At 35.3% G+C, this 24,220-nt stretch overlaps 1 protein-coding gene across 2 annotated transcripts in view; it reads left to right on the top strand.

The window, feature by feature from the left end:
- Nucleotides 1–24,220, top strand: part of LOC113052004 (A disintegrin and metalloproteinase with thrombospondin motifs 17-like) — a 99,323-nt gene that overhangs the window by 62,905 nt on the left and 12,198 nt on the right. The window contains exons 15-22 of one of the 2 annotated variants that reach the window (XM_026216241.1): nt 1,264–1,384; nt 1,630–1,704; nt 6,170–6,250; nt 8,360–8,517; nt 12,284–12,443; nt 16,090–16,225; nt 18,955–19,159; nt 21,448–21,600. In XM_026216241.1, the coding sequence (XP_026072026.1) occupies nt 1,264–1,384; nt 1,630–1,704; nt 6,170–6,250; nt 8,360–8,517; nt 12,284–12,443; nt 16,090–16,225; nt 18,955–19,159; nt 21,448–21,600 (1,089 nt within the window). The remainder of the gene's footprint in view (nt 1–1,263; nt 1,385–1,629; nt 1,705–6,169; nt 6,251–8,359; nt 8,518–12,283; nt 12,444–16,089; nt 16,226–18,954; nt 19,160–21,447; nt 21,601–24,220) is intronic. The other variant, XM_026216242.1, reaches the window with a different exon arrangement.

The raw sequence follows: 24,220 nt of genomic DNA on the forward strand, positions 1-24,220 counted from the left end.
CCATTTCTTCCTCTATAATCTTGCTTTCTCCAGTGTAAAAGTCATATTGTGCGAATCAGGAGAGAAATATGCACAGATCAAGCACTGATTACAAGCAAAAACAGTCCAGAATAGTTCTGGACATATATGTTAGTGGATTTTGATGTGTAAGAACAGCAGGATGTGGACTTCTTCACTTAAGAAAGTTTCTGATGGATTGGAGTGATGTGGATTACTTGTGGATTATTGTGATGTTTTTATCAGCTGTTTGTACTCTCATTCTGACGGCACCCATTCACTGCAAGTGACGGAAGGATAATTTCTCCAAATCTGTTCAGATGGTGAAACAAACTCATCTATATCTTGGATGGCCTGAGAGAACAATCTCAGCAAATTTTCATTTTTGGTTGAAATATTCCTTTAACCAGAAAAGATTCCAATTTGTCTACAGTTGAATGCAAAAAAATGGGGCCTGGCATGACTCATAAAATACAACCAATCTGAATGACTCTGTTGCCACGCTCTTTCGCTCTTATAACGCAACTGCAACACATTCCTGAAGAGAAATGAAGAATGACTTCCAGTTCATCAGTTAAACCAGCGGTGATTGCCACAGAACATTTACTAATCGCATTTTACATCAGGTTTCTGAAATCATTCGTTAAAGATTTACATGATAAGGCTCTCACTTTCATGCCTTATTTTGTTGCATTTGAAGTTATGCAACCATTGAGCCATTATTCTTTATGTGTCTTGAAGTTGTGCCAGAGAAATCAGAGTGATAGTACTGCTCAACACTCATTAACAACTTGCTTGGTGTGTTTTTTTGTCGCAATGGACAGATTTACTGAATTAAGAAATAAAAGGTATTTTAACCCCTTGTATGGTGTTTTTTGTTTCTTGTAGAGCACAAAAAGAGGATTTTCTTTTCATACAATGACACTTAATCCTGTATTTTCAGCATCATTACTCCAGTCTTCAGTGTCACATGATCCTTCAGAAATCATTCTGATATGCTGATTCGCTGCTCAAGAAAACATGTATTATTATTATCATCAATGTTGAAAACAGTTGTGCTGCTTTCTGTGGAAACCGTGATACTTTAATCAATAGAAAGTTGAAAAGAATGCAAAAAATCTTATATAACTGATGTACTGATAAATCAACATCTTACAGGTTTGGAGTGGCATTCTACAATTCATTCATTCATACCAATCAAGTTTTTTTACATTCCTGTAACTCATGGGTCATGAAATCAAAGTTTTTTTTTTGTTGTTCTTACAGAAAATCGGATGTGATGGCATCATCGGTTCATCTGCAAAAGAAGACCGGTGCGGCGTCTGCAACGCTGATGGCAAATCCTGCAAGATCGTGAAAGGAGACTTCAACCACTCAGAAGGGATGGGTGAGTCAGAATGAGGGGAATCATTTATGTTCGTCTGACGTTAATATAAACTTTCAGTCTCGCTGAAGTGCGTCATCAGGCCTGCTGGTCCTCAACACAACGTAGACTAAATTCAACTGCTCTCTTACCTCTTCTGCAGTTTCTGAGTGCTTGTGTCTTTAGTTTGGAGTGGTGTGGGCTTGCACTGAAGGAGAAGCACAGCGAGTTTCCTCTTTCATTGACCATGTTGGTTTTGTGTCTCTCAGTCCCTCATAGACTTTGTAAGAAGGTTTCTACGTGCGTGATGTCGAAACCCAGAGCTGTTCTCAAGTGTTTCTCATGTAAGATGCATGGTTTGACGTGCATGTGTGTGTGTGTGTGTGTGTGTGTGTGTGTGTGTGTGTTGTTTTGATACAAACTGTTCTGTGGGATAAACACCCAACTGCTCTTGAATTATTATGTTAAACACATCTTTACACTATGAGAGTTGATGTTTTAATTCTGTTTAATACAATACATGCTACCGTTCAAAAGTTTGGGATCAGTAAAAACTAGGGATGCACCGGTTGAACGGCTATAATTCGGAACCGGACGTTTTTTTGCTTAAAATTCGCAATCGGCCGGTTTTTGGTCTTTTTCGGCCGATGTTTCTGGAAGTGCCCCCGCATGCACAGACTACATTGTAATCATACGCTATGCCATTTGTGTAGTATTTTGAAATCTGTGCATAAGACACGTGCAGCCGTTCAGCACTGGAATGGCAGTGCTACATGTCTGAGGCACAGATAGCAGGAAGTGATCAGCCGATGTTATACTGGTGTACAAAATAAGAGTCCCTTTCCTGCACTCACCTGTCCCTGCAAAAGCGGAGGCAGTGAAGGGATGTTCAGCTCAACTTCTCGTGTGTTGGATGAGAAACGAAACAGATTAAACTGAGACAAAACTGAATTTTCTTTTTTTTTTTTCTAAAGTAGAACATACATATACTTTGAAAAGACATCAGTTCTCTATAGGATGATTATTTTTATTTTACCTCAAAATTAAATCAACATAATATGACTTAAAAAATCACCTTCTGTAGCACACTGAAAAAAAGTGTTTCATTCATCCAATAAAAAAAATCAGGGTAATGATTCACATCTATATTTTTATATAGATTTATAACTTGAGACAATAGTTATTTATATTTCATTGGCTCAAGTAAAAAAATATAGATGTGAATCATTACCCTATTTTTTTTATTTTCATTGGACAAATGAAACACTTTGCATCTTTGTTTAATTCGCACCACCATTATTTAATTGTAACATTTTGGAATAGTGTATTTATATAGCATACTTCACTGGTAAATACTTTTATTTTATTTAAAACCAAATTTAAAAACTAAAATATTGAATGCTGATTAAGAAACATGTTATTGAATGTGTGTTGATTGTGTTGTTTGGACTGTAGAACTATGCAGTTCTTGCCTTTAATTTCACACGGTTACAGTTAATCTTTTCATTTAAGGCCAGTTCTCTGTAGTTTCAACCCAATTCAAAAACACAAGCTAAATGCTGATGTCTGTACCATCTGTGTTTGTACTGAATGTAGGCTACTTACTGTGCAGATACTGTTGTTAATTTCATATGGTCACGGTTATTGTTTTCAATAGTCAAAAGACAGTTTGGCCTATTAAATACCAAATAAAAATATTGTTTATACACACTTTCCTTCTTTCTTGTTTGTTGCTTAAAGATAAAAAAAAAAAAAAAACTGGAAATCGGTATCGGAATCGGCAAGTTTGCTTGTAAAAAAAATCGGTATCGGAATCGGCCATGAAAAATCATGATCGGTGCATCCCTATTAAAAACTGTAGTGATCTCAAACAATTGAGCGGTATTATGTTTAATTGCGTTGGCTTGTCAAAGTCAAAATATTTAAATTCGTTTTTTTTCTAAACCCCTAATATTCAAAGTTAAACTGTTAAGCTTCCCTTTTCTGCATAACATGATGTTTTCATTTAACTGACATGCTCCATTAGGTCTGTTTGTGTGAATGATCTGAGAGGTTAAAACTTTTTGTCATTGCAAAACTGTTTTTATGAGCTGAGTAAGGACTCGTGCTCTTGAGTTATCTGTTTTTCACTGGATTCGGTTCAAGTGACTCCAAGGTCACATTGTGTGCCTCCTAAAACACCAAGCGTCCCAATGGTCTCCAGCTGCTGTAGCTTCAGGCCATCATCATCCTGTCCACTGCTGAATTTGGGAAAATGTATGCATGCCCAGCCACATGGGGAATGAGTTAGGACAACACGAAGGACTTCAGACTTTGCCAGCAGTTATTGCTGAGCCAAAGCTGCGTGCATACAGTACGAAATAAAACATTTATTTAGAAAGGAACCATTAACTGTATCAAAAGTGGCAAGAAATTGTAATGTTACAAAATGTTTTTTCAGATTTCAGATAAATCCTGTTCTTTTGAATTTTCTGTGCATTAGATTTACACATAAATATGAAGCAGCACAACTATTTTTAGCATTGATAATAATAATAAATGATCCCTGAGCAGCAAATCAGCATATTACAATGATCTCTGAAGATCATGTGACAATGAAACTGGAGGAATGATGCTGAAAATACAGCTTTGACATCACAGAAATAAATTACATTTTAAAATATATTTGAATAGAAAACATGTATTTTAAAATCTAATATTTTTTCATAATTTTCCTTAAGCACTTATTAACTATAAGCTCATGGTAGTTCATTACAGAAATTTTACCTCTAAACACTGATTTGTCAGTGGAGAGAATGATTGGGATCTTTACTTCTTGAACTGTTAGGGTTGCACAATGTGTGCTTTTGGTGTGTGTTTATGAGAAAATCCAGCATCTGATGCTTATTAAGTCCTCTTTGGATTCTCCTGGAAGAATTATATCGAGTTCAAGTCTCTCAATCCCTCAGTTTGGTAAAAGTCAACTAAAACGAAGCAGCTGTTAAAAATGTGGGGGTTAGAAAGTTTTTATTTATGTATTATTTTTATGAAAAGAGTTTCTTATGCTCACTACATCTGCATTACTTTGATTAAAAATACTGATAAAACAACAGATTGCAAATTAAAATGACTGCTATGTAATGTAATATATTGTAAAATGTAATTTATTCCTGTTGTGTAAAGCTGAATTTTCAGCATAATTTCTCCAGTCTTCAGTTTATGTGATCCATGACATGAGTTCTGTGATCCGTTGCACACTTAATCTCTTATTATTTGATGAAAAAGTACAAAGACGTTTGTTTTCGATCAGGCTGATTTAGAGTCGACCACCAACTTACCCCAAAGCATCATACACACTATATATATATATATATATATATATATATATATATATATATATATATACCAGGAAAATGGCAAGATGAAAGCCACTATTTTCTATTTCAAACTTTCACATAGCATCTTTTGGTTTTAATAAAATAAAAAATTCTAATCCAGGTTATTATTTTAATTTTTTCCCCCCAAAATGTAATAAATCCATGATACTTTTTTTTTTCAATCCAATAAATCCATTGAATCAACATGAAAGGTATTTTTCATATTGAAACTGATGAAAATGCACAACATAGTATTTTGATCCACATATGACAGACAGCCTCTGAACTTGGTTAATATATCTTATATACAGGCACTGGACTTAAAATACATCCATCAGTCAGCGCTTCCAACATGAATTCAATGGGTCATCTTGTTAATACTATAAAAGAAATTACAGCAACAAATTAAAATTTCATCATGAACAAGAACATGAACAACATCACATTAGACCACAGAAATTCCAAAATGACGTTTTCCCTTACATTCAACTTCCAAACGTGCATTCATCTTACATTCATTTAGTTGACTAGTGCTATGTGCTGTATTAACCAAAACATAAATGACAATAATAAAAACACTAACATTGACAAGCTACACAATATCGCATTCATAAACCAGTGCGATTCATCTAATGAATGCGATATAGTGCAGCTTGTCAGTAATCTACGGTTCTGTGTATTAAATGCATCTGAATAATTACCATCTGAAAGCACATTGACTGGTACTATTAATCACAGAACTGGCTTTACTTACGACATGAGCTTCATCGTGCAGCCTTTGTTTGTTGATCACAAAGTAGATGAGGGAAACTAGGATGCCGGGTTTATTCAGAGGACCTCTATTACTGTCTACAGTGCGTGGAATGGTGCGCTGTGATTGGTTGTTAGCGTCTACAGTGTGTGGAATGGTGTGCTGTGATTGGTTGTTACCATCTACAGTGTGTGGAATGGTGTGCTGTGATTGGTTGTTACCGTCTATAGTGCGTGGAATGGTGTGCTGTGATTGGTTGTTACCATCTACAGTATGTGGAATGGTGTGCTGTGATTGGTTGTTGCCATCTACAGTGTGTGGAATGGTGTGCTGTGATTGGTTGTTACCGTCTATAGTGCGTGGAATGGTGTGCTGTGATTGGTTGTTACCATCTACAGTATGTGGAATGGTGTGCTGTGATTGGTTGTTACCATCTACAGTGTGTGGAATGGTGCGCTGTGATTGGTTGTTACCATCTACAGTGTGTATTTATTGTGAATGATCTACTCTGACTTGCCAGGAATATACACTGTGTGTAATGATAGACACATGTGCTTCATCCACATCCATAACATATTTATAGAAATGCACACCTGCACCTGTGTTTGCCCACCTGTGCACTAGTATGAAATCCTGCTCGTCTCTTTTCATTTTCCACCCTTCTTTCTCTCATTTCTCCTCTTATTTCTCTCCTTCCCAAAGGTTACGTCGAGGCAGCTGTCATTCCGGTGGGAGCTCGGCGGATAAAAGTTGTGGAAGACAAACCGTCCCAAAGCTTTCTGGGTAATTACTCAACCTGAGTAATCCAAATGGCCACACAGTGGATCTGAGAGAGACTGGAGCAGCTCCGTAAAGGCTGTAGATAGGAATCAGGCCAGGTGTCGTCTCTAATGATGCGCTAAAACAAACAACGCTTCTCTGCTGACAAGCTGCTTGTCACATTAGGATGAAACTCACAGGACGTATAACAAAGATTTGCTTTATGCAGATCAATACTAACTTCATAATACTTCTTTTCTGCCCACTAAATATTAGCTTTTGTGAAGGAATGTCACAGAAACATGTCTGGTCAATTTTCACCCTTAGATCAGAAGACAGGAAATATATTATATATTATTATATTTTTAATAAACCAATGAAGCCAGATTTATTCCATTTTATACATATTATTTCAGGACATTTAAGTACATTTATACCTCATATTGTGTAAGTACTAATAAACAATAAAGTAATATGTAATTTAGAATTAAAAAAATGAGAATTGTGTAGGACATTTATGTAAATTAATGTAGAAAATACTAATGTAAAATATAATATTAATTGTCTAACAAGTTTCATTTTCTTTAAACAAAATGTAATTTGACTAGAAACCTATTTGAGAGAATATTATAAATCTTGTTAAGACTTCATTTGTCCAGCTGGCCCACAATTGATGAGCATGTTCATTGTAATTTCATTAATTTTAATGAGTCAGAGGTTTTTACAATTAATGTGTCTCGCCGTCCAACTTCAGACATAATGTTGACAGTAATGCTTCACTTTTCATATTCTTAAACAAACATACTTTCTCCCAAAGGTCAGTATCATGCAAATGCCTGGGTTGAAGTTATTAAAAATTCCCCCACATTCTCAGATATTACAGACTGAGCATTATAAGGTTGAGAAGTATAGAGGCTTTCTAATGGTAAACATATGTTTAGCTTGGGTCTGGTTTACCATCTTTTGTAAGAGAGCAGAAGAATATTTTTTTAATTCCAGCTTAAAAGCTTGAAGTGACACGAACGTGAACCCCTCCTATTGAGCTCAACGCTCTCCAAAACAAACCAGTTCATGTTTTCATTGCAGCAGACTGTGGGCAATCACACGTCCTCAACATCTGCTGCTTCGAAACATGGAGTCATCGTTTATGTGTATAAAAATAGGTTGACTGTGCGCTAATGATGGAAGAATGATATGCAGTAGCTCATTCAACACAAGAAGTGCAAATGCATAATGGTAAGAAAAATTGATCAGGATTTTGGACCTTTTTATAATAGACAAATAAATAAATTAATAAAACGTTATTTATGTTTTGCAAGAATAAAATTTTCTATTTGAATATTTCATGTGTAATTAAATGCATTACTTGATTATTTGTGAAAATTACTAGCAATTTCTTAATGTGAAAATTGTTGCAAAGAAAATTAACTTTTTACAAACCATTTTTTTAAAGAAGCTAAACTTCAGCTTCATGTGCATAAAGTCAATTTTAATGTACATCCCACATTAAAATAAAATTCAAGTGTAATGCATGTGACTCTGCAGTGTTATTATAATTTCTTAAACTAAAGCATAAAATATAACAAACTAAATAAAATATAGATATAGATATGAAGATTTTTTCTTTTAAATGAGCATGAACTTATTTTATTTCAGCAAGATGGCAAGGAAAAATGTCTCTTTTTCTTTCTGTGTGACTTGATACACTAAAATAGCTAAAACTGAAATAAGAAATGCATATTAAATAAACTGATTAAGACATAAAAAAACATAAAAAATGACAAAAACACAACATTACTAAAAATTAAAATGGAATCAGAAGATAAAAAAAATAGAAACTTATTAAAGATATGAATAAAACTATAGTAGCCTCTCAATGATACTAAAGTAAGCCTGCTTTGTACATCACTGATTATTTTAATTGGCTTTGAAATATAAGCATCATAAAGCATGCATGAATATGTTACTGCATGCTGTATGATTGGCATGTATTTAAAGAAAATTCTAAGTTTTGAAGTTAGCTACTCAGGTCATATGATTTTGTTATATTTGATACCTGAATCACAAAGTTTTGCTGTAATGCTGCTTGTGTAGTGTGCGTTAGATTAATGTGTTCCTCTTTGACTGGTGCAGCTCTGAAGGACTCCAGCAAGCGATCCATAAACAATGACTGGAAAATCGAGCTGCCAGGGGAGTTTGAGCTCGCTGGCACCACGGTCCGCTACGTGAGGAGAGGACAGTGGGAAAAGATGTCTGCCAAAGGACCCACAAAGTCTCCGCTCCACCTCATGGTAAATACATTAGGTTCTTATATGCACCTTTCTCATTTATATGAATTAGTCTTTCACACGTTTCTGAAGTGTATTTTAAAAATCAGTGTAAAAAGCCATCTGCTGCACATTTTATTAGCATACACATATGATCAGTGGGAAATACAGTAGGCCTGGACATGTTTGTTTTCAGAGAATTGATGAAAATTCTGTCATTATTATTTACATTTTGAAAAATGTTGGTGACCAAACAGTGAACGGTAGACATCTCTCCTATTTTATTTCCATTATTCTGTGAACAGTTTGGCTCCCTACATTCTTTAGAATATCTTTTTATTTTTACGTTCTGTTTTTAATTGTATTATATGCACATTTCATTGTGCATATAATTCATCTTTTAAATGGTTAAATTCTTTAAAACCGTACTTGCAGATAATATAATGAAATAAAAGTCCTCTTAAGTGTACTTAAAGAGAGTTCACCTTCTTAAAATAACATAAATGGTTTTTAAAGTCCGCCCTGCAATCACTAATTCTATTCCTAATTCTAAAAAATAACCGCATATGTTAAATAATGGGTGAACTGTCACTTTAAGAAAGTAAATGGGGGTGATTTTGATTTCATGCAGACTGTGACTGTCATGTTCTCCTGGTTTCTGGTTGATTTAAATTATAATTATGGTGTATTTTGTCTTCATCATGAACGACTTCAGGATTAACAAAACATGGTATATGATATATTCGGAAAACATGGCAGTCTGCTGAATCCAAAGCAAATACTGTACATAAACTGAATGGAAAAGAGATCACGCTGAATGTTTTGAGAGCAATAACGCAGATGTGTTTGGGACGGAGCCACTGCTGGTTCAGAAGTTTTGAAGTCTTCACCTTCATGCATTTCTAGAGCTGCTTTTCCACGACTGCAATGATCTCATCATGATGTCATCACAATGCAAAAGCAGCTTGATGCTGCACTGCAGAAATAAATACAGAAAACAGGTCTCCAAACACGTCAACAAAAGTCAAAGTACACCTTCACTTTCTACTGATTTCTCCAAACCAAGATCCATGTTCTCAAAACAATCAATGCTGCACTTTTTTGGCCTTTAATTTACAAAAACACTTCAGTGCATAATTACTTAAATACACTTTATTTATACCTCTATAAAAAGGATTTTCTGTCTCAGTATATGTCCTTTTCCAAATATCCAAACTTTCATAAATAAAGACACTTGATACTTTACCTGAAAAGCAAAATTACATATTAATGGCAGGACTCTTTTTGAAAACAAGATTTCAAATATGAAAGGGATAGTTCACCCAAAACTGAAAATGACCCCACCTAAGCTATCCTGGGTGTATATGACTTTCTTCTTTCAGACGAATCCATTCTGACTTCTATTAAAAAATGTCCTGGCTCTTCCATGCTTTAGAATGGCAGCGAATGGGTGCTGAGATTTTGAAGCTCAAAAAAATTCAATATGGATTAAAATAAGTACTCCACACAGCTCCAGGGGGTTAATAGAGGCCTTCTGAATCAAATCGATGCATTTGTGTAAGAAAATTATCTGGTCACACTTTAATTCAAGGTCCAATTCTCTTTACAAACCATCAAATAGGACTTTTGCCTCAACAAACTCCTAATTTGCTGCTTATTAATAGTTAATTAGCTAGTTGTTAAGTTTAGGTATTGGGTAGGATTAGGGATGTAGAATATGATCATGCAGAATATGTGCTTTATTAGTACTATAAACAGCTAATATGCAAATAATAGGCATGCAAATGAGCAAGATAATAGTGAGAATTATACCCTATACTATATGTTACCAAATTTCCATATTTAAAAAAGTGATATATTTTATATCTCTTTCTACTTTTTCCTCCTGTTTCCTCTCCTTCTCCTCTATCCACTTCACTTCTTCTTCCTCTTCTGCTCTTTCTCCAGGGTCCTCATTATTTCTTTGCTCTGAGTCACAGTGGGCCCCTTCCAAATACTGACAAGTCAAGATATTTGTGCGAACAATTTAGTTAACTGCGTTTCCTGTATTTTGTGCTGCTTACCTGAAGATCATATGAAAGTACGGCTTTACTTCAGTCGTCTGTTGATGTTTTTGAGCCTTGAATTGTAGTATTATATACACCATTATAGTATTTATTTATATTTTGAATGGCCTTTTTTATATTTTCAATTTGTATAAAAATTTTGGGTTATTTTAGTAATTTTGTTTTGTGCTTTTGACAATTTTATTACAATGTAAAAGTGATTTTACAAAGTTGTAAATACAACAAAGATTGTAGTGCATTTTACAAAAAAATGCTTTAGCTGTTTCTTGAAAATTTCACATTTAATGCAACGTGTTCCTTGCCATTTATTTTGGGTTATTTAAAAATATATATTTTAAATGAGTCAATTATTATTATTCGCGTTTTATTTAACTTTTAGTAATTTTTGTACTTAATTGCTAATTTTCATTTAATGTATTTTTTCTGTTTAATTTTTATATTTTATTTTATTTCAGCTTTATTTTAAGAATTGTTTTTAGTTAAAACACTGGAACAGGGAAATGTATGCAGTAATTTTTTTTTTTTTTTGATTTTGATAAAATCAGTCAGTCACCGAGAGTTTAAAACAAAAAGGTTTGTTTAGTCTGGAGAGCCAGAAGGTGTCTTGAGAGAGATCTCTAATTAAAGTAATTGAGCAATGAAGCAGGCTTCAGATGAAGCTTTACTCTCCGACGTCCTTTGGTGGACAGATGCTCTTCAAACAGTCAGAGTGTTTTCAGACTCATTTCGAAAAGTTCAGCTAAATTTCGTTTAGTTCGTTTAGTTTTTTTCCTGACCTTAAATAACTAAATGGATGCAAAATACTCCAAATTAGGTGAAAAAAAAAAAATGTAGTGTGCACAGGGTCAGATCAACCATACGGGCATTTGGGCACATGCCAATCTTGCCCTGAGTGTGAATATTCTCTTGTGACATTTCAGTGGTTTCTACATAATTAAAGAAATAGTTCACCTAAAAATGAAAATTCAGGTCATCCAAGATGTAGATGAGTTTGTTTCTTCATCAGAACAGATTTGGAGAAATGTAGCATTGCATCACTTGCTCACCAATGGACACTACAGTGAATGGGTGCCGTCAGAATGAGAGTCAAACAGCTGATAAAAACAACACAATAATCCACAAGTCATCCACACCACTCCAGTCCTTCAGTTAATGTCTTAACATCTGTGAGGAACGGCTCTCAGGAGATGTAATCTTGTGATGCAGGGTTTGCTGGAGGCTGGAGTTCTTTCAAGATGTATATCAATAATATATGAATATGTTTTTAATATTTTTGAAAGCAGTCTTTTCTGCTCTCCAAGGATGCATTTATTCAATCAAAAATACAGTAAAATGTTAAAATATTATTACAAATTAAAATAGCTGTTTTCTATTTAAATATATTTTAAAATGTCATTTATTCCTGTGATCAAAGCTGTATTTTCAGCATCATTCCTCCAGTCTTCAGTGTCACATGATCCTTCAGAAATCACACTGATAAACTGATTTGCTGCTCAAGAAACTTTTCTGATCATTATCAATGTTGAAGACAGTTGTGCTGCTTTGTATTTTTGTGGAAACTGTGAAATATTTTGTTTAGGGTCCCTTGATGAATAGAAAGTTCAAAACAACAACAAAAAATTATGCATTCATGCTGAATAAAAGTATTATCTTGGATACAAAATACAGAACACATAAGCTAATAAAGAAACGCTAGAGCTCCTGACTGCTCCTTTTTCTCTCAGGTTCTGCTGCTCCACGATCAGACGTATGGGATCCATTATGAATACACGGTTGCCCTGAACCGGTCGCAGGAGGACGTCAGTGACCCGGTGAAGGAACCAGAACACATGTACCTGTGGACCCACAGCAGCTGGGAGGACTGCAGCGTGCACTGCGGAGGAGGTTCGTGCCGGTCGTTTCCATCAATCCCCGTCTGCATTGATTCTCATGAGTACATTCTTAAAAGAAAAGGCATTTATTGTTCCCCGGAGAACATTTAGAGTCTGCAAAACGTCCTTTATAGAGTGCAGCAGTCGGGTTCTGGAAGTAAAAGCTAAATTATTGGGTAAAAAGTACTTCAGGAACCAGCGCTGCTGAAAAAGTGGACGGCATTATGCAGTCTTCAGTGGAAAGAAGCGTTAGATAATTTAAATGTTCTTTACACTAAGAAAAAAATTGTCTTTTTAGAAACTTTGACTGAAAGCTCCTCTGTAGAGCCAAAAATGGTTCTTCCATTGCATCACTGCAAAATCTCCCTTTCTGAACCACAGCTGTGTGATTATATCTAGCAGGTTAAAGCCCCCAAAATAATAATAATTACTGCTATGAAAAAAGAATCCCAGAATAATTATATCAGCAATAATTGACTCGCAAAGGAATGAAGCGTGCAGAAAGAAAGTCGTCTCATGTGGTGGATGCATTGTTCACTTGAGACTAAACATGTCTTTTGCTTGAATAAAATAACCCAAAAGGTGACTTTGAGGCCGGTCTTATTTTCTAAGCCCGTCTGAGCGTGACAGTTTGTTATATTCACGAATCTGCAACAGTCTTTCCTCAAATAGCTCCCGTTTTAACGCTGATCTGCTTGTTTCTTCAGTGGTTATTGCTTCCTAAGGGCATTGTCTGTTAGAAGTGTTGCATCAGCTTGTGTACTTGCACACAATAACATGAATTAAATCTGTTTGTAAAGCAGTTGTTAAGTGCTGTTGCTTCTGTCTGATGAATTGGGGTTTTAAGGGCAGTTCATTCTACTTCATGTTTTCGAAAATGAGCTGCAAATCATGTTCTGGCCTGAAAAAGTCAGTTTTTGGAAATTTTTAGACACATTTATGAAATAGAGGTTGTTTTATGGTCTGTGTCGATCCTTCGAGCCAATCATGAACTGATGAATATAATGATGTGTTTTATGATGCCTGCACATGCGTGTCATACATTAATAAAGCTGGAGGGGATGAATTAGGATCTGTAATAATCAACTCGAGCACTAGCTCATGGATACATATATTGAACGAACATTATTTGAGAAATTATTTGCATTAATTTGCTCAGTTGGTGAATGATTTGTTGGAAATGAATTGTTAAATATGCAAATATAAAAAAAAATGTAGCGTATATATATATATAAAGCAGTACAACTGTTTTCAACATTGAAAATCAGTCGTGGAAACCCCCCCAAAAAGTTTATCAAGTTCAAGAACAGCATTAATTCTTTTATAACATTATTTATGTCTTTAGTGTCACTTTTGAACAATTTTATGCACCCTTGCTAAGTAAAAGTATTTATGCTGACCCCTTTTTTTTCATTAAGTTCACATCTGTCTATAAATTATACTGTACTTGACATGCGATGCTGATATCTATCTATCTATAAAGGCATCATAATTTCATTTCCTATCTTTTGGAACAAGCTTTGCATCTTTGACACACATGATGGCTAAAATGCTGACTATGTAGGGAGCGCACTATGTTTAGGAGGAAAGCTTCTGTCTCTGTGTCTCTTAGGCTGCCCTTCACCGCTCGCCCCTCGCAGGAATTAATCTCTGTCTCCGACTGCTCGTGGTTTTTCTTGGCAAACATAGAACAACACTAAATTAATGACATGGCTAATCCAACAGTCTGGCGTCCCGCCACCTTCTGAAGCAACAACAACATTCAGAGTTCACAGCAAATTAAAGGTCCCGGGCAAATTCAGCGCCGGTTACGCGGGTCAGTGACCATAATTTGGTCATGACCACAAAACGACCCCCGACTCCAAAGATGACCGCTTGAAATAACCTTGTATTGTTATTTCTAATTAGAAATGGTTTGTTCTGCAATTACCTGAAATGGGACATGGCTGGTTGGGAGGTGAAAGTGGAGCAGACAGCATCAGATTAGACGCAAACGCTCACACGTGCCAGAGAAAACACGGTTAAACACTCGACTCAGTCCAAACATTAACATCCTCAGTGGATTGTTAGTAAACTTGTGCAGACGTCTCAAACTGCCATAGAGCTAATAGATACGGTGTAACCATAGCTGTGTCCCAAATGAAGCACTATACACTATGCACTCCTACACTATGTACTCATGCATTATGTACCTAACCATGTACTGTATGAATTATACAGGGTTAGTTTGTTATTCATAATCAGAGTCTGATAGCTCCTCCCCCTTTGTAACATAATTGTTCAACTTTCCACACACTTGCATCATCCAGGTGTTTAAAGTGCACTTTTTCTTTTTGTAATTTTCAGTGTAAATGCACTATTCACACTATTTCTACTATTAAACATAGAGAAGTCATAGAATAGTGCATAGGTATACGCGATTTGAGACACACCTCATGTTGTTCCTTGTGACATTTAAATTCACAGTTTAAAATATGATATAATATTTAATGAATTAATAAAATATTATTACTATTAATAAATGTTGTATTATTTATTTATTTATTTTTATTTAGGATTTATTATGATTTTTAAATACAGTTATTTGTTAAACATTATTTCATGTTTTCAATTATTTATTATAATATAATTATTTATTAAAAGCTAGGTACAAATTATATAAAAAAATATAATATTCATCTAGTGCAAACAGTAATATGAGTGGCTTTCGATAAAATGTAATCTGTAAATGTAGTTTACAGTTTAATATTAAAAATATAATAATTGATATTATTAAATGTTATTATTGTATTATCCTTCTTAAGTGTTTTTTATTTTTTAAAACAGAATTTATTAAATGTTTAAAATGACTTATTATAAAACAATTATATCAGCTTATGTATAGTGAGTGTTATTAAATATGATTAATTGTATTAGTATTTTTTTAATTTTAGCTATTAAACATTATGTGTTAAATGTTTAAACATTTTTGTTTAATTCATATTGTTTATTTTATAATTTTTTTTATTAATTTTTAATTAAATGTTAAGTTGTGACAGATAACATGCTCAAATAATTATAAAGGCCTGTTTACACCAAGAACAATAACTATATCTATAACTGGATGCCGCATTTATGAATATCGGTATATGAGCTAGTTTACAATGAGAGTTTATATATATATATATCATTTTAATGCATTTTTAATGTTGTCACGCTTGGTTCAAGGATGATGAAGTTAGTCAAAATGAACTTAGTTTAATCCAATAGAGAAGAAGCACAAACGATACCAGACAAAGGAACTAAACTGAGGGGCTTAATAACATAATACACACAGGAGCTGATTAATTAAATAACTGTACAGGTGGACAGAATGAGTGATTACACTAACTACAAACTAGGTCAAGTGACACACAAGGAAGACAAAACCAAAACACAAAAACAGAACAGAAGTGTTACAATTATATTGCTGCCTTTATACAAGCTGTTACAGTGAAATTTTACTGTTTAATGACACATTGGTTCTCGGTTTCTTTTATTTACTGTACATAACACGCCTAAGAATGAGCATTCAGATTGATCGATTTCTGTAAGTATATGCAAGATGACACTTGAGTGACACTTCATGAAAGTATAGTATGTCTTTATATGTATAAATGTTTTGCTGTGTTATGTTTCAGGAGAGAGAAGGACTGTGGTGTCGTGCATGAGAATAGTTAACAAGACCATGACTCAAGTCAACGACAGCTTCTGTCAGCCGGAGAACAGACCCGCGCCTCAAATCCGCCACTGCAACACCCACCCCTGCCAATACAGGTACCAGAAGCACCTCAGCTTCTCACCTCGAATCGGTGTGTGTTGTGTATCAGCTGACAGAAAACTCAACAGGGTCCCAACAAATCCAGAACAAAAGACTTCCAAATGAAAATACAGAAGAAAGCCATGACAAATACTGATGTGTGTTCTTCCTCAAGGATCATGCGTCACAGAGATGCTCCTTGACCCTCACTATAGCCATAACTATATACTACAGCTTTTCAAATGACATACGTTTGTCTGTATTTATTGCATATGCTTATTTATTACCCATAATTCACATTTGGTTTTATCATGCTAGCTTGCAGTGATTTAGGAGCAATATGTGGAATTTGATTTATGCTGTGGTGATAAAATCAGTCTGCTCTCGTTCCAAAAGCTGTTTCTTCATCTGTAGCTTTTAAAGATGCAGATTTTAGATGCAAATCAGAGATGTACAGTTGCTGGGGTTTTGGATGGTGTTGGTCTTAATTTGTAAATTGTGGACCCTTTCTCTGTGTAATCACTATCAACAGTCTGTGTAGTATATACTTAAATTGTACTGTGTGATAAAGCAATTCTTGGGGCGTTTGGGGTATGCTCCCCGGGAGATAAAAAAAAAAAAAGACCCCTCAAATGATGTCTTCTAGTGAGGAAATATGGACAGATTTAGTCATACAACATAAGCCATCAATAGATTTAGGATTGAAACAAGATTATAATGCAAGATTGTTGCAATGATAACCATGACTTTCAAAACATTTCCCATCTTTGGATTTATTACAATGTAACATACAACAATTTAAAATGTACATAAGAATGTCATTCATAATCTCTCTCTAAACTACTGATCACTTTAAACTGCTGATCACTTGAGGGCAAACATCAAAAACACAATTTGTTAAAAAAACAAGTTATTTTATTGCACATGACTATTAAACTGTACAGGTTAAATCAATTGCAGACGGCGGTTTCCATGAATGCTAGCAAAGCGTTGAGCAAACTCATTTAAGTCAACTGCTTTTGCACGGTCACTCTCAATGCTGAGTACAGCTAAATGGGACAATCTCTGAGTTAGCATTAACGTGCAGTGCTTGTGCATCACCAGCTTATGGCACAGCTTAGACATCTCAGTTTAATTTGGCATGTCCACCATTTTTCAAAATTGGATAGTCATAGATGCTGGGAAAGTGGATGCATGCCAATTTTGTGACAGCAGTAGTTTAAACACAAACAAAGAGCTAGACTTGCGTTAGACCCTGATCTGACCTGACGATAATAGAAAAATTTGTTGAGACAACAAAATATTTTGGATGTTAATAACGTAACAATGTGGTTGATGCAGGGTTAACTGTCTGCTTATGGACTTTTTCGACTTGGTGTCCAACTTACCTCTAAACCTACTTACTGGTGCGGGTCTCCTTTGCCTTCAACGTCTAGGCTATGAACATAGAATATACTTAAAAATATTATCTGATTTATAAATGGGGTGGCAACAGGGGTACCCTGTAGATCCGCCTCTGGGTCAACCAAATGGATCTTAATTTAGTATTTAAATCATTTAAAAAGACAAAAATAAGATTGTCCACGATTTTTAGATCTTTTGAAGAAAGTTTGATGGGTGTTTGCTTTTCAAAACTCACTCCTGTGCGTCCAGTTTGTTGGTTTGTTATCATTAACTAATACTAAAATATATATATATATATATATATATATATATATATATATATATATATATATATATATATATATATATATATAATACAAAAATATATATATATATATATATATATATATATATATATATATATATATATATATAAAATGTAAATATCAAATAAAATATAAAAAAATAAGATGATTCAAACTTTACAAACTTAAACTGAAAAAAAAAAACTTACATTTTATTTTTTTTTTTTCCTCTGCAACTGATTGTTTTATATAAAAAAATAAAAGTACTATATAAAAGTAAAAAGTCATAAATAAAATATAAGTACTAAAACAGAAAAAAAAATTAAGGTAAAAAAAAATATATATATATATATATATATATATATATATATATATATATATATATATAATTTTTTAAAAGACAGAATCACATAATGAAATTACTTACATTTTAGCAAAACTGAAAATATCAAAATGACATCTAATTGAAAACATCAATAAATACTATATAATAACACTAAAATAACACAGGTTTATAGGCTGTTTTGTAGGGTGTTCTCAGTCAGTTAAGTCCAATTCCAAGTGGATATTCTGATCTCTGGATAAGGCCCAAGTAACTCCATCAATGTACTTCTCAGGGATATTTTCCACTCCTTTTTATTACCAGATGTAAGTCTGATCACTTAGAAAAGTAATTGCACACCTCTGTTTCTGTCCATAACTGTAAAATCGATTTTGGTGCTTGTAAGACTGAGTGTGGGACAGAACAGATTTCTGTTGTTTAAGCAGTTAATAAAGACGGCTCTTTTTTTTACTTGTAAATCACAAGTTCATTTTAACACATAAAAATAATCATCTGCTTTATTCAGTCATACAGTAAACTCACGATTAAAGCTTTCAGATTTGATGATGTTTCCTGACAAAATTATTTGTTAAATTGTAACATTATGCAAACGCTGTCACAAATTGTTTCAGTGGAGACCCCATTCCCTTTCAGACTTCAGATCTCTTTCACTAATGCACTGGATATTGACAGAACTGTTGTATGAGTGTCTTCTCTGGGTTTCTGCTCCTCTCAGGTGGGTCGCTGGTGATTGGGCGCAGTGTTCAGTAACCTGCGGCAGAGGCTTGCAGCAGAGGGAAGTCGGCTGTGTGTACCAGCTGCAAAACGGCACGTACATCCCCACCAGAGACCTGTACTGTCTGAGCCCCAAACCAGCCAGCGTACAGCACTGCGAGGGACGCCACTGCCTCACCGTCTGGGAGGCCTCCGAATGGTCCAAGGTTTGAGCTCAAGGCAGCTAACCCACTTGACCAACTTTAACTTGACTTACTTCTTGAAAATGCACAGAAGGTGTGTGCTCACGCTGTGTGTGTGTGTGCACTTGAATGGGTTAAATGCAGAGCTCAAATTCTGAGTATGGGATGCCAGTTATATATACACTTTTACAACTGTCACAATGAAAACATAAGCCGTGAACACCAAAACCCTAAAAATGTTGCAAATGTACATTTACAAAGCTTTAAAGATCAATTAATAACAGAAGAGTTAATGTTAGCATTTTATAAAATTATAAACTTCACATTTCTGTGATCTATGCTCTATTCACTATCATTGTAAGCCACACCTTAAGCTTGGAAAAGTTAGGATGAGTTTAAATGTTCTTTTCTAGTAATCAGTATTATGCAACAAATGCTGTCACAAATGTTTTTTTTTTTGTTATAGAAAAGGATGGACAAGTTGAAAAAATGTTTTTGTGATAGTGAGATTTATAATTAAAATAAATGCAAATAAAAATGCATCCCTGATGCCATTAGATGCTGAAAATACAGTGAAATTGGTGCAATGGTCAACTATATCCATCTAGTGCATCTTTACAGACTAATGATAATAAATGAACACAGTGACAGAAATGTAAGAGCATGCTCTGTTGTGAATGGTCATTAACATTCACAAAATAATACTCCATTACATTTATTGGAAAATGCAAATATGGAATTTGTCACATTTAACTGTTCACACAGGAAACATGAAACGCAGAGCAGTGGAAAAACAAACAAACAAAAAAGATTAAAGTTGACCCTTTTAGCTTGAAATGTTTCAAAAGTCAGTCTTAAAGGGATACTCCACCCCAAAATGAATTTTTTGTCCTTAATCATTTACCCCCATTCCGTTCCAAACCCGTAAAAGCTTTGTTTGTCTTCAAAACACAATTTAAGATATTCTGGATGAAAACTGTCCCATACACTGCCAAGTAAGTTTGAAAAGTAAGAAAAGTATGAAAGAGTAGATCATCAGAATAGTCCATCTGCCTTCAGTGGTTCAACCGTAACGTTATGAAGCGATGAGAATACCCTTTGTATGCGAAGAAAACAAAAATAGCAACTTTATTAAACAATTCCTTTGTCAACAGTCTCCTCTGTGTCTCTTCATATGCTGCATATGATATTCGGTGTCAGCCGTGCCACAAGGATGCGCTGTTTTCTTTCAAATCAAAGCAGAAATACATGTAGAAGAGCGTAGGCAGTTTGAGTGATGTGGAGAGACACAGAGGAGACTGTTGACAAAGATATTATTGAATAAAGTCATTATTTTGGACAAATCTTTTACGGGTTTGGAACAACATGGGGGTAAGTGATTAATGACAAAATGTTCATTTTATGGTGGAGTATCCCTTTAAAATTCATGTAACTCAAACAGCAGAGCATGGCGTTATCACTGCCATGGTCATGACTTTGATTCAAGGGAAAACAAGAAAGTTGTGTCTTGAATGCATCATAAGTCTTTTTGGATGAGAGCATCTGCCAGATGCATAAAAATGTAAATTTTTGCCATAAATGCTATCGAAATTCAGAATTCATCACTATTAAGGGCCGTTTACACAGAAAATGCAAGATGCAGGGCAGTGGAAAGGAAAAAAAGGTCTTAAAATGCAATTTTTTAGAGCTGAACTTCTTTTAACGTAGGCACAGTGGTCGAAGACATCCATTTAACATCAGGTTTGAGTAGAAAATTCTGGAAAAGCAGCACAACGGAATACAAAAACACCTTCTGTGTCAATGGCCTCTTATGATTTGATATTTATGTTTAGATCAGTTACAGGAGTTTTAAAGGTACAGCAGCAGAGGGTGAAAAATATGTCGAAATGTAAAAATAAATCACAGTACTAAAATCATAGCATTAGGAGCCTTGACTAACACAAGAAGATGACGTGCCTTAATAAGTGTACACTATAAAGCTATAGTTCCTTTCATGAGACACATCCTGTACGACTGGACCATGTGAGGGTGTGTGAGAGGATGTGTGCTCTTGTGCCTGTGGGGTTTGTCCTGGCCTATGGAAGGCACTGTGGTTGTTTTGGAGTCTGTAGGTCTCATTTCAGATCTTGATGCTGATGTTGTGATCACTTCATTAGAGTAGGTTTAGTCAGCGGAGAGAAGTGAGACTCAACAGGAAGCCTGCTCTAATTACCAACACTCTTGCGTATGTCTTTATTTATCTCCATCTTTCTTTGCACCCAATTGCTCACTTATTTTATTTTCTGAATTCTCCTTGTCGTTGTCTGTCCCAGTGTTCCTCTGAATGCGGTCGCGGCAGCAGGAAGAGGAGCGTGACCTGCACCAATCCTCAGGGTCTCTGTGATCCCGTGTCTCGTCCTGCAGAGGTGGAGACGTGTGAGGATCACTCCAAATGTTACGAGTGGAAGACCGGCGAATGGTCCAAGGTAGGGTGACCTGATAATCAGAAGCCGATATATAGAAGTGAGTCTGGGGTTAGTAAGATTGTTTAAAAGAAATTCATACTTTTATTCAGCAAAGGGACATTAAATATATCAAAACTGACAATAAAGTCATTTATAATGTTGCAAAAATTCCATTAAAAAAAGATGTATTGTGGATTCCACAAGCATGTGAAACAACTGTTTTCAATATTGATAATTAATAAGTAATGTTTCTTGATCAGCAAATCAGCATATCAGAATGATTTCTGAAAGATCATGTGACACTGAAGACTGGAGGAATGATGTTGAAAATACAGTTTGATCACAGGAAAAAAATTAATTTTACAATATATCATATTAGCAACCAGCTATTTTATATATATATATATATATATATATATATATATATATATATATATATATATATATATATATATAAACGTGTCCGTGTGTGATTTAGGGAGTTTTGCATCACAAATAACACAAATTTTTACTTAAAGGGGGGGTGAAATGCTATTTCATGCATACTGAGTTTTTTACACTGTTAAAGAGTTGGATTCCCATGCTAAACATGGACAAAGTTTCAAAAATTAAGTTTTACGTTTGAAGGAGTATTTTTGGAACAACTTCCGGTTTGTCACAAGTTTCGGAAAGTTTTTTTCGAGTATGGCTGTGTGACGTTAGATGGAGCGGAATTTCCTTATATGGGTCCTGAGGCACTTCTCCCGGAAGTGTGCGCGCTCCCGTATAGCAGAGCAATGAGAGCAGAGGCATTCACTGATCAGAGCGAGAGACCGAAATGTCACAAAAGAAGTGTATTTTTGGTTGCCAGGGCAAGACAACCCTGCACAGATTACCAAAAGAGAAACAGCATTAAGGGACCAGTGGATGGAGTTTTATTTTTACAGAGCATCAACGGAGTTGTGCAAGTGTTTGTGTTTGTTCCCTGCATTTCGAAGATGCTTGTTTTACAAACAAGGCCCAGTTTGATGACGGATTTGCTCATCGTTTATTTCTTAAGGATAATGCAGTCCCAATGAAAAAGGGTCACGATTGTGTGTTGGAACCGCAGGCGGTGAGTAAAACTGAGTATTGGCGTGTAAGCACATCAAGTAAACAACATGCCATGTTGTCATCAAACTGCACTTTCCACATGTACAGCTTAAAAAACAAAAAAAAAGATGACATAAAGTGGAACTTAGTCATTTTCCAAAACCGCTAAGCAAATATATACAGTTTCAGTACATACCACATAGAGACTTCGTTGCTGATGCTGCTCTTGTTAAATTTCAGCCTCTGGATCTGATTCTGGATCATAAATAAACGGCTGAATCTGACTGTTAGCAATGGTTTGCTTTGGTTGGTTTTGTCCTCAGGTAATGTCACAGCTTCCAAACGCTCTCAACTCAAAAGCCTACTGGTGCTCGTGATTCTTTAGCTCCGCCCACACGTCACGCCTCCAGACGCTCGTGTTTTTCCAGGAAAAATCGGTACAGACTATCTTTCTCTTATGAATATAATAAAACTAAAGACTTTTTGGAGTTATGAAGGATGCAGTACTACTCTATAGGTACTCAAGATTAATAACTCACTATTTCTCTGCTCAACACGGCTGTGATGCATCAGACTGCACCCTGAGTCAAATGAAAGCCGACAGGCAGACATTAGGCCGGTGAGAGAGCGCTCTGCACGCCTCCACAGATCTTCAGCTGAATCAGAGTTTGCACGCTGTCACATGTGATGCATGTGGGCTGTCAGCGGTTACCTTGCTGCTGCCCCGGTGGAGCTGACCGCTGCGGCCCAGGGTCGCCTGTAGATCTCCATCTGTCTGTTCCTCTGTTTCTCCTGAGGTTTGTGCTGCTCAGTAATGAGCTCTCGCCACCTCAGAGTGGACACGCCATTATCATAGTGCTGCTTCTCATGCTTTAGTGTCTGGTGTTTTGGGAATATGGGCTTTTCATTAGTCGATGTTCATATCTCGAGTACAGGGTCATTTATAGCCAATATTATATGGCTTACACTACAATAATGTAGTTCCTGACTTGCATACGAAGATTAATATTAGTTCTCTCTATGAGTGAACAAGTGTGCTTTTTTTAGCCTCGCTTTTGACCATGCAGAATCAGGACCAAGTAAGGCATTTTGCCAAAAAAAATTTGTACTCATATATGCAGTATTATAGCTTCAATCAGCAATTATAAGGGTCAAGCGCTGAAATAGCGGCATGTGCTTTGCTTTTGTTTGACGTTTATAGGTTTTGACCAATTGGAGGCTCAGTGAAACACATTTTCAGTATAGAGTACAAGATACAACAATTACAACATAAGTAATTAATGTTGTTAATTGGTGAATTGGAAAAGAAAATCTAAATCTCTTTAGACATTTCTATGAGGCTTTGGGTTCAGGTAGAGGAGAAATAGTGAATGAACTTTCTAATTTCATTCAAAATGACAGACTAATACAGCAGAACTTATAATAGTAATTTACTCCTGTGATTGGAGGCGTTTGAGACAAAGGCTCAAGGAGACGGTTGAAGGTTGTGGATTATGTTTGTCTGACTGTGGTCTGTGGTCTGACCTCATGGTGAGACTGATCTTTACTGAAGGTCTCAATTTCACATTCA

Source organism: Carassius auratus, chromosome 32 (assembly GCF_003368295.1).
Source record: "Carassius auratus strain Wakin chromosome 32, ASM336829v1, whole genome shotgun sequence".
Lineage (NCBI taxonomy): Eukaryota > Metazoa > Chordata > Actinopteri > Cypriniformes > Cyprinidae > Carassius > Carassius auratus.